At 36.0% G+C, this 13988-nt stretch overlaps 1 protein-coding gene across 5 annotated transcripts in view; it reads left to right on the forward strand.

The window, feature by feature from the left end:
- MAP3K1 (mitogen-activated protein kinase kinase kinase 1) overlaps positions 1-13988 on the forward strand; it is a 77815-nt gene that overhangs the window by 36467 nt on the left and 27360 nt on the right. For 4 of the 5 annotated variants that reach the window (XM_081944162.1, XM_081944163.1, XM_081944161.1 and 1 more), the window contains exons 2-6: positions 8967-9123; positions 10002-10208; positions 10773-10973; positions 11385-11501; positions 12379-12527. In XM_081944162.1, the coding sequence (XP_081800288.1) occupies positions 8980-9123; positions 10002-10208; positions 10773-10973; positions 11385-11501; positions 12379-12527 (818 nt within the window). In that variant the 5' untranslated portion in view covers positions 8967-8979. The remainder of the gene's footprint in view (positions 1-8966; positions 9124-10001; positions 10209-10772; positions 10974-11384; positions 11502-12378; positions 12528-13988) is intronic. The other variant, XM_081944164.1, reaches the window with a different exon arrangement.

Below are 13988 nucleotides of genomic sequence, written 5' to 3' on the forward strand. Positions count from 1 at the left end.
AATGCTTTTTTTCTTTTGAACAGAGGGCAAAAGACACAGCTGTGCAATAAATGTTATGTCTTGTGGAATTTCTAAGCAATTTATTAATCAGGAAGATATCCCTATTCCTATAAAATGCATCAATTTATTTTTAGTTTATTGGTTTAACTTTGCTAGCATATATTATTCAACCATAAAGACTCTATGGTGTGTGTGCGTTTGTGTGTGAGAGAGAGATGATTTATATTTGTGTTTAAAGAAACAATACAGATGAATTTAATTTATAATGTGTTCTAGAGAATAATATTTCTTTCTTATATGTATGCATTTTGCAGTGACTTGCTGAAGAAAAAACAAATGATCTGCATTCCCTGTTTGGCATGAAATCAAAATGCAGTACCCTTATGTTGCTAATTGTCATTTTGTACAACAGACCTTCCTGCACTCTGAACAAACACATTCCCTTGTAATTTTTGCATCCATTTCTACTTGTCTCCATAAAATAAGAGAATATCATACTTCCAGACACATGTGCATTGTCCTCACATGCTAAGCAAATCACACAGCCTATCACGTCTATGGTATATTGTAATGTTTCTTCAGTTACACAATCTTTGCTTTTAACCTTCAATTTGAGTGTTCTAACAAGCTTTATGACTTCCTTTTTCAACATCTTTTTTCTTCAACACTTAGCATTTATAGCAATTTCTCATTTTCCTTTTCTTTAGTTTTTCTATTTTCTACTCTTATGATCATGAGTTTTGAGAGGAATACTATTTGTGGGTGAACTTTTCCTTCTATTACTTAGTTTGTTGTAGTAAAACTAGTAAACTAATTGTTATGCTATTGAACTGATTCTTCAGTTAATACAGTAACAGCAGCATAAGTATTGAGATATTTTTGTTAAAATGGAAATCAATTGGTGGTAGAATTCCAAGTGTATCTTCTTAAATTTATTTGGAGTTGCACAATCTGGACTGGTTACATATATTGTAAAATTATGTCTCAAACATCTAAGTCTTTGTAGGCAATTTAGAAGGATATCATATTCAATGATGTAAAATATCACTCAGGATCTAATAGGATTAGAAAAGTCACATTTCTTCCATCTGGTAGAAGTTATCAACAAGGACAAATGCAGTTTCCTCCTCACACAAATCACAGGATCTCAGGCCTAACCAAAAGGAGCAAGAATAATTTGCTTCTTTTGTAATCATACTGTTGCAGAAAATGACAGGCTTAGACTTCTCAGGATACAGGAAAAGTTTATTTGGCAGCCAGGTTCAGAAACGTTAGCCCATGGCTAACGTTGTGAATTTCTGAACAATCTTTATTATTGATGCACGCATTCTTATACATTCTCAAAGACAGTGTAACACGGAAACACTTAACTCATTTCTTATTGGTTACCTTGAGGAAAAAGCCTTATAAGGAGATGGGGGTCTTACTTCTCCTTTTTTTACAGGTATGGACTGCATGCCATTAAGGAACTTGAATTGAACCTTGTGGTTTTGGACTTTTGACATAGGGACATTTGCTGGAACATGTTGTGGTTGAAGGCTGATGACATTTCCCTGTCCCTTTAAGCAAGCTTCTAACTGTTCCTTTTATGCCACGTCTTCATTCTTATATTTTAATCCATATTTTATCCTACTTTAATACCATCATCTTCAAAACCTTTTCTAGAAAGACATGTTTCAAGACCCAATGGAAATTGTCTAGCATTGATCCATCTTTCAGATGGGACTGTACTTTCATCTCCTTCAAGTCAGAACATACAATTTTCCCCAGAACATTAATCTTCTGAATTCAACTTCTCAACCCACCTCTAGTTATCCAAAGAAGCCTAGTAAAACAAGATTCCAGGCAGCATGTAGCACAATTTATATTGCTAGGAACCTGCTCCACGAGAGTGAAAGAGTATTATATAATTTGGGTTTCAAAATGGTACCTGGAAAAATACTAATATTTTAATATTTAAGGGTATGAGCCAACTATGTTATTTTGCAGGGGGGACTTCGATGCAGCTTGAATTGTACATTGCAGTGGTTTCAATGTGTTAATGGTTTCAGTAAGCATCCTGAATACAAATGATTCCTGGGGCAAGGAGTGGGGATTTTTTGTTACAACACAATGCCAACAAAGTGAAACTTTAATTTAGGAACTGAAACCACCTTCAGTTTAATGACTGAAGCTGTATTTACTGAGCTATTTGCATTACTCTCACTGCAAAATGCAACACAAGAATAAAATCAATATTGAGGCGATCCTTGCCTAATTACCTCATTAAGAGATCATATGCATTTAGGATTGTGAGGAAAAAAGTAACTTTACAAGCAATCTTTGCATGTACAACTTTAACTTCACTTTAAGTTTCATTTAGCAACTGCTTTGCTTAACTAAATTGCTGGTCCCAAATGCGGTCACTAAATGAGGACTGCCTCATTTAGCTGAAGGTGCAAGCAGTTTGCAATCATTAATATATATTAATGATTGCAAACTGCTTGCACCTTCAGCTTTAGTTTAGATTCCTACCTAGCATAAGAATTTAATATTGCTACAATGTTAATAATGCTGATTTTGACTAGTATTTGATGTAACCCTAACATGCAAAAGACAGCAACAAAATTTTTCTTATTGTTTGTGAAACATCTGTTCTTGTCTGTTTCAAAATCTTAGACTTCTCCATTTATATCTATGAAAATGTCTGATTTTTGTTTCTCAGGATGTTTAAAAATAGTTTTTAACAGTGAACTGGGAAATGATATACATAAACAATGAGAGTTCATCTTTTTCTTAACATAAATAATGCTTCTTCCCTCCTATGTAGCAACTTTAATCTGTTGCTTTTCTCTTTTTTAAAAAAAATAAGTTGTTATTAAACATTTTACCTTTAAAAACAGAAAAAAGGCAACAAAAAACAAGACAAACATAACAGTATAAAACATAGTTATACAGCCTTCTGTATCAGCATACATGTTTAGCCTTTGTAGTTCTCCATTCTCCATTGCCTTCCTACCAGTTTTTAACCTCTGTAATAATGTAACAATAATTGTACTTACAATTATAATAATATTAATTGTTCATATCACCATTGTATTTACATTGTGGCCAATACTTTAAGTTTGATAGTAATTAGTAATTTTGATTAATTTTTATTCGGCACTAGTTTAGAAAGAAACAAAAACAAAGACTTCTACTCTGTTAGTTTTCTCATTTAGTTTTCTGAAATTTTCCCCCATAGTCATAAAATACTGCGTAGCCACTGAGGATGCTCAATTGTTCTGTTTAGGGAATCACAATGATCTATTCCTGCAAATCTCAGTATTGAATCCGTGCAGTGTGGGTCTTGCAATGTAAGTATAGGAACTTCTCCTGCTAATAGGAAATAAGGTGTAAGATATTTGTGGCATTAGCAGATTGAGGTTTTTTATCTATTGCAGAGCTGCACTCAATATTATGAATATAGACTTTCGAGGCAGCCAGTGATATGTGCAGAGTTATTAAGCTCCAGGAACGTCTACATATTTCTGAATAGAATGAATTGCAGCCTGGAGATATTTCTCCTGGCAGATTGATATTGTAGGATGCAGCATGTAATCTTTTCTTCTGCAGCTATGCAATTAAGAGAGGGGAAAACTGTATCTTTCTAGAAGTGAAGTATAAAATTTAATATATCATAATTTGGGAAATGGTTTCCTGATATTATTGCTTTAGAGAGAAAAGATGTGGACAATGGGGGTTTTGACAGCTTTGCTAAATTTTCATCTGAGATCATTGTTATTGGAAGAAGAGACAGACAATATTGGGAAAAAATACAGTGACAGCATAATTATCATTGCTAGGTTTCAACTGAATATGGAGTTATCTTTCCTTGCCTTTGAACATGTCAAAGGGTCTTTGCCTCAAAGTTAATTTTTGAGCTGAACTTAAATATTTAACTGAATTATAAAAATATAAATAAAGTAAAAATGGTTTCAGCTGCATCCAGGTATGCTATCTAAGAATTATTGTAAATATATTTGCTTGCTTTGGAGATAATTAAATCAGGGAAATCTGTATCAGACTTGTAAAGAAAGATGCACAAAATGTTCTGTGTATGGATTATTCCTTGCATGAACAAACAATCCTGGGTGGTCCATCCATAGATTTAGTCACATCATCTATACATGGGCCCAGAATCTCTGTACTTTGGCCACACAGGTATTTTCCCGTTTGGGGAGAGGAGAAAAAAGGGAGGAGTGATAACTTAAAAGGAAGTGAAAGAAAGGTAGGTGTGGGAAGGTTGGAGAAGAGTCAAGCACTTTAGTTGGCAATGGTGGGAGTGATGGATAGACATTTAAGGAGACACAAGGGAAAGGATAATGAAGGAAGATTAGGGCAGGTGCAGATGGTTATGCTGGACTTAAATTCAAGGGAAGCCTAAATCACAGCGACACATAGCTATTGGGAAGTAAAGGAAAGAAACCAGAAAGAAGATTGGGGGACGTGGACCAACTTTGCCTACTTACCCAATGAATCCCTTTTGAATTTGACTCTACTGAAATCTAAAACAACCAAGATGTACATTTACATTTGGCTGAATTACAGCACTCTGGAGCAGTCTGTCTGAATTTGTGTGAATACTGTGCAGGGAATAGTATGCATTTTTTTTGCTGAGTGTGTAGTTTGCTGCAGATTGAATACTGCATGGAACACTTTTGAGATTGCCATCCCCCTGTGCATTTTACCATATTTCAAAATACTCAGTGCCCAAGATCCACAAAACTATCCAGCCTGCAAAACGGGCAAACCTGCCAGATATTTTTCCTGCTACCACTTGACTCTTGTGCATTGTACAAGAGGTACTCTAGCGGCCTCCTTTGGCTTGCATTCAACATAAAATGCTATTCTTTGAAAAATGTTTGCTCAGGCACTTTTGGGAATACTTTGTTTAGATGCTGCATTTAAGTCCTTCCCAAATTGGTTCTTTCTAGATGTGTTAAGAATCCCATCATTTTCAACCAGGATTGATTGTGTTTAATAATCGATTACTATTACTACTCACCAATTGTATTAATTATATGATATTTTTATGCACTATTTGTGATAGTGATTTCCACACACATTCTTATATAGAAAGTTCCCACAGATTTTATAATAGGATTTTGTTTTTAATCACTGAATGTCATGTTAGCTGTAATGCCTCCATGACAAATACATTATTTGGAAATATAATGATATTAACAGAGGTTAACTGAACTATTCCTGTGGGAAATGCAATTTGAAGTTCCAGGCATGTGTGAAAAATTTCTAACATAACATTGCTATTATAACCACATTGTAAAGAAGGCTCATAATCTTGAATGTGTTTTTTTGTAGTCTTACAGCCTAACGTTTCTGTAAATGTAATATTAAAAATCTGCAATATTAAGTTGTTTAATATTTAAATATTAATATTTAGTTGTTGGTTGAATTTCCTGCCTATGAATGATGGGCATGATTTGATAGGGGAAAACTGATGATATTCTTAAAATCTGATTCTGCACAGGAAACTTTGGTTGTAATCTGTTGGGGTTGTTAAGTGGGGGACCTGATTTCATTTTATGACCACTTTTATGAAGCAAATCACGTGGTTGGTATGTAAATCACATGATCATTAACAAAGCACATGATCATTAAGCGAATCCATTCTTTCAGATTGGTGTTTTTGTCATAAACCAATAAAAGAAAGCATCACAAATTGCTATCTTGTCATTGGGATGCTGCAATGATTGTAAATGCAAACTTGTTGCCAAGTACCCAGCATAAGATCACATGACTGCATGGGGTACGCGAGGGTTGTAACTTAGAGGAAGGATCATAAATAATTATTTTTGAGTCTGTTATAACTTTGGTTGTCAAATGTTAAGTGAGACTACCTGTAAATTTAAATTTTGCAATAGATCTGACATAGGTGGAATTTTGTGAATATGTCTATGGAGATTCTGTCATCCAGGTCATGGTTGTCCCATAGGTGTTTTTTTTTTTTTTCAAGAGGCAACTGGAGTTTCCCGTTTTCTTGTGAAATTTCTTGTGAAATTATGCATAGTCTGGTAAATGGAAAATTAGGCCCTAAGAGAGATACTGTAAGGAAATAGGTTGCATGCTTACCTGCATAGTTGTACAGCCATCTGTTGTAATCAGCCACTGAAAAATCATCAAATAAGTGAATTAGTTATTCAATCAGCAGTTTGTATTGTTTGTTTGTTTGTTTATTTGGATTTATATGCCGCCCTTCTCCAAAAGGACTCAGGGCGACGTACAACATTAAAAAACACACATCCCAAAAGTTAAAAAAAAAAATTTAAATCCATATCCCAAAAAAAAACCGAATTTAAAAGACAATACATTTAAAATAAGTTAAAATTAACAGGCCAGACCGGCTTGCTGGAAAAGCCAACTTTTTAGGGCGCGTCGGAAAGACCGGAGGTCGGGGATTATGCGAAGCTCCAGGGGCAGCTCATTCCAGAGGGAAGGCTCTCCCACAGAGAAGGCTCTCCTCCTGGGGGTCACCAGCTGACACTGTCTGGGCGACGGCACCCTGATGAGGCCAACTCTGTGGGATCGTACTGGACGGTGGGAGGCTACTGGTGGCAGAAGGTGGTCTCGCAGGTACCCTGGGCCTAAGCCATGGAGTGCTTTAAAGGTCATAATTAATACCTTGAATCGCACCCGGAAAACAACCGGCAACCAGTGCAGGCTGCCTAAAAGGGGTGTAACATGGGAGCACCTAGGTACCCCCATGACAACCCGCGCGGCCGCATTCTGGACCAGCTGAAGCCTCCGGGTGCTCTTCAAGGGCAGCCCCATGTAGAGAGCATTGCAGTAGTCCAGGCAACAAAGGATGAGGGCATGAGTGACTGTGCACAGAGCATCCCGATCCAGGAAGGGGCGTACCAGGTGAACCTGGTAAAAGGCCCCCCTGGTCACGGCCGTCAGGTGTTCTTCTAAACTAAGCCGCGTATCCAGGAGGACTCCCAGATTGCGAGCCTTCTCTGAGGGGGCTAAAATTTCTCCCCCTATCGTCAAAGATGGAACAAGATGTACAAATCGGGATGACGGAAACCCCAGCCACTCAGTCTTGGAGGGATTGAGCTTGAGCCTGAAAAATCATCAAATAAGTGAATTAGTTATTCAATCAGCAGTTTGTATAATCTGAAGGTTATTAGGGCATGAATAACTAAAGCTGTTGCATTATGTGATCCATGTATTGGGATCCCAAAACTGTAAATTTCACGTTTGGGGGGAAGTACAATTCCTTCCTGATCAAGTTGATTATCAGCTATGTAGGTATATGAATCAGATTACCAATATCTACATGGAAGGTTTTATGCAGTATATAAACATTTTTCTCAGTGCCTCTTGTATCTGCTACATAGAGGCCTGACTAAAAACTTGTTTCGTACTTCAAGCTTCAGAGATCATATAGATAGGCAGCCAGAGTTATTTTTTTAAAAAGCAAGAACAAATTGGTTTCACATTCACATGACAGGAAGTAAGTTGGGTTTTGCTGGAAAGAATACATGCAAAAGTCTCTTCAGATATTTGGGGAGTGTGTATTTTGGTACAGAAAGAGAAATGGATTCAATTGTTTTAGCTACGTAAGCTATTAGTACTCTTTATGAAAGCATAATACTACTTTGCAATAAAAACAGACCAGAGGCAAAATGACAACAACTTAAGTATAAAACTGTGAGTGAAACACAAGCTAGTATCAGATTTCAGAATGCTTAAATAAATTATTAGTTAATGTTGAACCAATAATAGAGGCATGTCAGTTAAATTGTAACTAGGAAAATATTCCAAACAAGGTAGACTTTCTCCTTTCCTGGGTTTTTGAAGACCTGGAGAGGTTCTGCATTCCTGGATTAAAAAGGCATGCCAGAGATTGATTTTTGGAGCGTTTGGTGTTTATTCTCTTAAATGGTGTGTAGCTTGTTTTCTCAGATCCAGTCCCTAACATTATGAATTTTAATATGATAATAAGGGGAAATTATTACTTGTACTAATAAATACAAGACAAACATAATACAGGCAGCCCTCAATTTACAACCACAGTTAGGATTTCTGTCCCTATGCAGTGTAATTGTTAAGTGAGTTGTGCCCTATATTACAACCTTTTTTTTGCTATGGTCATTAAGCAAATCCAGCTTAACCCATTTCCTTATTGGAAGCCCCTGACTGGGTTGCAAATGATGATCACGTGACCTTGGGACACTGCAAGGGATGTAAATACATGCTGACAGCCAAGTGATCACATGAATCTGTTTTATTCTTTTCTTGGTGGTGCAAATTTCTTCATAACTATTTTTTCTTTGGTCCTGAGGTACTTAAAGTTCTGTTGCTTAAAATGGCACAACACTGCCCTCTATGGGTAGCTTTTTAGTTTCTGCTTCATTGGTTGAAAACAGTTATGATTAAAAAAACTAGAAGGAAGATATAATTTATATATTTTTTATTTATGGTCTGGGGGTATGGCCTTCAATGGCCTTCAGACAGGTTGCATTGAACTGCCTTGTCCACTGGGTGGGTATGTCAGAAATATGAACAAGATACGTATCCCCATCCAACCATAATACACCATTATTTATGATTTTGATTTTTAAAAATCTGTTGCAAACTTTATTTTGGAAACGAATAATTCTACCTCTTTACTTGATGAGCATATCTTTATCTCCAGTTCTGTTAAAGGCTCTTTAAAAGTTTATTACCAGTTGTAAAATGGCATAACTTATGGATTTATTTAAATGTATTTTTAAAGGCAAAGAGCCTTTTCATTCAAATTAATAATTCTAAGAAGAGGGACCGCAAATTATTTACGTTGAGGTGTTAACGTATTGCTCCTAGTTCTAGACATTTAATGGTTTGGGGGTTTTGAGGGAATAAATTATAATTTGGTTTAAAACCTGAAGCATTTCAGTATGTTTATTGACAGTCGCATATATAGTCTTTGCCTTTCATTTCAGCTGTAGTCGTGACATGGAGAATAAAGAAACCCTCAGGGGATTGCAGAAAATGGATGATCGCCCAGAGGAGCGAATGATCAGGGAAAAACTCAAGACCACATGTATGCCCGCTTGGAAGCATGAATGGCTGGAAAGAAGAAGTAGGAGAGGCCCTGTGGTAAGTAACTCTGAAATCACTTAAAAAGCAGACTTGCTGAAATCACAGAATTTGCTTTCTTGTCTTACATTACATTAGTAAGGTAATGTAAGACAAGAAAGCAAATTATGTGCAAGAATTTGTGCAAATGAAGCAAGAGGAATTTCATCACAATTCCTTACAGTACCAATAAGGAATTGTAATGAAATTCCTCCCGCTTCATTTTTTTTCCCCATGTTGCTGTTTTCACTGGAAGGATCGATCTGCAAAGCTTCACCAAAGTCAAACCCAACTTAAACTTCTGTTGCTTTAAAATGACACAACACTGCCCTCTATGGGTAGCTTTTTAGTTTCTGCTTCATTGGTTGAAAACAGTTGCGATTACAAAAACTAGAAGGAAGGTATATTTTATATTTGTATTTATTTATTTGTATCCCGCATTTGTTATTTTTACACTGAAACAAGGTGAGGTTTAATATCAGTTATATAATGTGCCTGTGGAAATTGATACAGTGAGAGAGGCAATGTTTTCCAAAATATAAAACTCAAAAAACAGTTTGGGACATAGTTTTCATTACCAAATATTGAAGAAATCAGTGCTGCTTTCTTGGAATGTAATACATTATAATAATTTATTAAACTTGGAGAGAAGAACCATAATAATTGTGAGATGCTGCACGCTGTATGAGAAAAACTGGACTCACTGTAAATAACACCACTATATTACTAGATTTTCATAAAGTAGATATCCTCATAAATTAAACTTTACTAACTAAAAATAGATGCTGATTAGCAATTAAAAAAACAGTTTGTGGAAATCCCCTCCTCCATTTGTTTACAATTTAATGAGAATATTTGCTTTCTTTTGGAAAACAGACATTTTTTTCTATTGTTTCAAGGTGGTAAAACCAATACCAATGAAAGGAGATGGCTGTGAAGCAAACAAATCAGCAACAGAACCTCCTCCTGATGGACAAACAAATCCCACTTCACCTACTCAGAAAGGGAGACGGAGCCCTTCTCCGAGTGGATCCGTCTCATCTTCCTCCAGGACTGTTAAATCCGAGTCACCTGGTGTTAGAAGGAAAAGGGTGTCTCCTGTACCTGTAAGTAATTATGGGATAGCCTAAGCTTATGAAACCAAATTCATATATCTCCTTCCATATCAGCTGATATCTTGACTTAGGAAGCCTTTGGTTTGATGGACATTAAATGGTGTTTTAGTTATGTTTACTGTAGTGTAAACTCATTTTACCTTACTATATTTTTGCCTGTTTTTGCTGTTTTAATTTCTGATGGATTATAAACTGCATTGATTATTGGATTATCTAAATCAGGGGTGTCCAAACTTGGGAACTTTAAGACTTGTGGACTTCGACTCCCAGAATTCCTCAGTCAGCTGAGGTACTCTGGGAGTTGAAGTCTACAAGTCTTGCGCAATTGTATAGGTTTGTATGAGGAATACATGTTACAGCTGGCTTAGAAAAGCGTAGAAGTAATAATTTTTATAGAATTTAGTGGAAGAACTGTTACCATTTCTTGTTATCTAATTATTGTGTGCATTCTACTAGTTTGGAAGGAGATAGCTGAATTTTTTTTGAAAGATCGAATGGGAATGGGAAATTGAAAAATAGAGACAAACATGACTGAAAATAAAATTAATGTTTAAGTTTCAGAGTGGACGTATAACACCCCCACGAAGAGCACCGTCTCCAGATGGCTTCTCACCATATAGTCCTGAGGAAACAAATCGCCGTGTCAACAAAGTCATGAGAGCTAGATTGTATCTCTTGCAACAGATAGGACCCAATTCTTTCTTGATAGGGGGAGACAGCCCAGATAATAAATACAGAGTGTTCATTGGTCCTCAGGTATGAATCGAAACAGCGTTGACTACTTTATCAATAACTATTAAATAAACCAATTTGAGAAGATGTAATTGAGATGAGCTCTTTAGGTATAAGAGAACATGTGAAAATGCTGAGACATTTCTTGCTTTCCAGAAGTTGCTTGACATATTTTATTTCTCACTTGCATAAATCAGAACATAGGTATTGACAAGTGTCAGTGAAATATAAACCTATACGAATGCCATGTTGACTATGTCAGCAACAGCTGTAGCTTGGAAAGAATAAAGCCATCATTAATCAATTGTTTCTTGTTTTGAAGAAAGCAGAAACATAATCCTCATAAATCTGTAAGAAGTGATTTGGGGGGGGGGAGGTTACAAAAACAATATATTATGGCCATAATAATCACAATAAATAAATTTCCATTTACAGACATGTAGCTGTGGACGTGGAACGTTTTGCATTCATCTGCTGTTTGTTATGCTTAGAGTGTTTCAACTTGAATCTTCAGATCCAATGCTGTGGCGAAAAACCTTAAAGAACTTTGAGGTAGTTACGACTTATTTCTTTTGTCAAAAGTAAAGAGTTATGGCTTTTGAAATTTACCATACAGAATTTCTACAGTTTCAGAATTACAGAAAATTGATCGTCTAATTTCTAAAATCAGTTAATAACAAGTGTTATTCTAATATCAAATAAATGGATGAAGTTCCCTGAATAAATTATCCATTATTATTATTTCTCCATTTTAGTAAGTGGAATTTAACAGGGTTATCTAAAAGACCATGTTCTTTCTCCCTATATTACATACTCATTGATAATGACTATTGACTGTTTTTTCTCTTTAATTATATAGATATTTAAATTTGGAAAAGTTATCTTAGTTATCCTTAGTCCTGGCTAATTATTGCTGTAATATATCCATTAACCATGAGAAAGATCAGGGCAGAGGATGGTGTCATGTAGCTTTTGAACAATGGTAAAAGGTTTGGCCCTATTCATGTATTATTTTATTAATATAGTTTATTTAACTTATGTGGTATTACTTCCCTTGTTCTTCAGGGGGTAGCATCATGAGTTTATGTCAAATTGAAAATTATGAGCATTGAACATTTAATTCTCATATCTAAAACAGAATTTGGCAACATTTAGCATCTATATTTACATTCCCATAAATAAAAGAGAGAGAATGTGTACATATATGTGTCTATTTACAAAAGATATCATTTACAGAATTCATCCTTACCATAGTTGGTATTTATATTATGCTGTTATTTTATATGTGTGTATTTATTTTTTAAACAATAAATACATCGATATAATTTTACCTTATAGTCTGGTTGCAATTATATATTTATTTAAGAGATCTCAACTTTGAGTAGTTCATATTCTAACCCTGCCTATTAATATTTTCTTCCAATGTTAGGTTGAGAGTTTGTTCCAGAAATACCACAGTAGACGTAGTTCAAGGATCAAAGCGCCATCTCGTAACACCATTCAGAAGTTTGTCTCACGCATGTCAAACTCTCATACACTGTCATCTTCTAGTACATCTACATCTAGTTCAGAAAATAGGTTAGTAATTATTATTAAGAAATCAGTACTGTTGTTCAAAATAGTCTCCATTTTTATAATCAACCCTGTGACTCATTGGGTCAGCCTTTGAGGGTATAGTGTAGTGGTTCTCAACCTGTGGGTCTGGACCCCTTTGGGGGTCGAACGACCCTTTCACAGGGGTCGCCTAAGACCATTGGAAAACACATATTTTCAATGGTCTTAGGAACTGAGACACCAATTTTATGGTTGGGGGTCACCACAACATGAGGAACTGTATTAAAGGGTCGTGGCATTGGAAAGGTTGAGAACCACTGGTATAGTGTGAAGTGACCAGAATAAACACTAAATTTTCCTGAACTATATTGCTGTCACACAAGTGGGGAAAAAAGAAATGGGAGCGGGACTACCTCCTGCTGGCTTCCCCACTGACTTTATTTTTGGGAAGCTGGCAGGGAGCATAGGATATCACAATCACAAGTTGTTTCTTTTCTTTTTATTGTATACTTCCCAGATAGCTTGGCTGTTGAATGGTTTAAATGTTTAAGTAAATAAAATGAACTTGACACTTAACATGGGTATTTTGAAGATGTCTTTAGTGCAGTCTTCCTCCTCCTCCTCCTCGTGTGTTCCTACAAATGCGGGGTACGCTATATAAAGTATTCATATTCATTCTGGAAGTGTGGCTCGTAGAGAAAGTTAATGTGGAAAGTCAGTGTGATGAACTAAAATCTATAAAGAATGTAATTCACACAGACATATCTGAAACAGTTATATATGCTAAAAAATAATTTGGCCTACATCCAATAGAATATAGGTAGTCCTTGATAGATGACAATATAGATAATGTGACAAAATTAGTGGACCAGAGGAATGCCGTTGATATAGTTTACTTGGACTTCAGTAAGGCTTTTGATAAGGTAGACCATAACCTACTACTAGATAAAGTAGAAGAATGTGGGTTAGACAGCATCACCACCAGATGGATTCGTAACTGACTAACCGCACTCAACATGTAGTCCTCAATGGAACTGCATCTACATGGAGGGAAGTATGCAGTGGAGTACCCCAAGGCTCTGTTTTAGGCCCAGTACTCTTCAACATCTTCATCAATGATTTGGATGAGGGAATAAATGGGGAACTCATCAAATTTGCAGATGACACCAAGCTGGCAGGAATAGCCAACACTCCAGAAGATAGGCTTAAGATACAGAAGGATCTTGACAAACTTGAACATTGGGCACTATCTAATAAAATGAAATTCAATGGTGAGAAGAGTAAGGTTCTACATTTAGGCAACAAAAACGGAATGCACAGGTACAGTATAGGTGGTACCTTGCTCAACAGTAGTAACTACGAAAGGGATCTTGGAGTTCTAGTGGACAACCATTTAAATATGAGCCAGCAGTGTGCAGCAGCTGCCAAAAAAGCCAACACAGTTCTAGGCTGCATCAACAGAGGGATAGAATCAAGATCACGTGA

Source organism: Natrix helvetica (assembly GCF_964273705.1).
Source record: "Natrix helvetica genome assembly, chromosome: 2".
Classification (NCBI taxonomy): Eukaryota; Metazoa; Chordata; class Lepidosauria; order Squamata; family Natricidae; genus Natrix; species Natrix helvetica.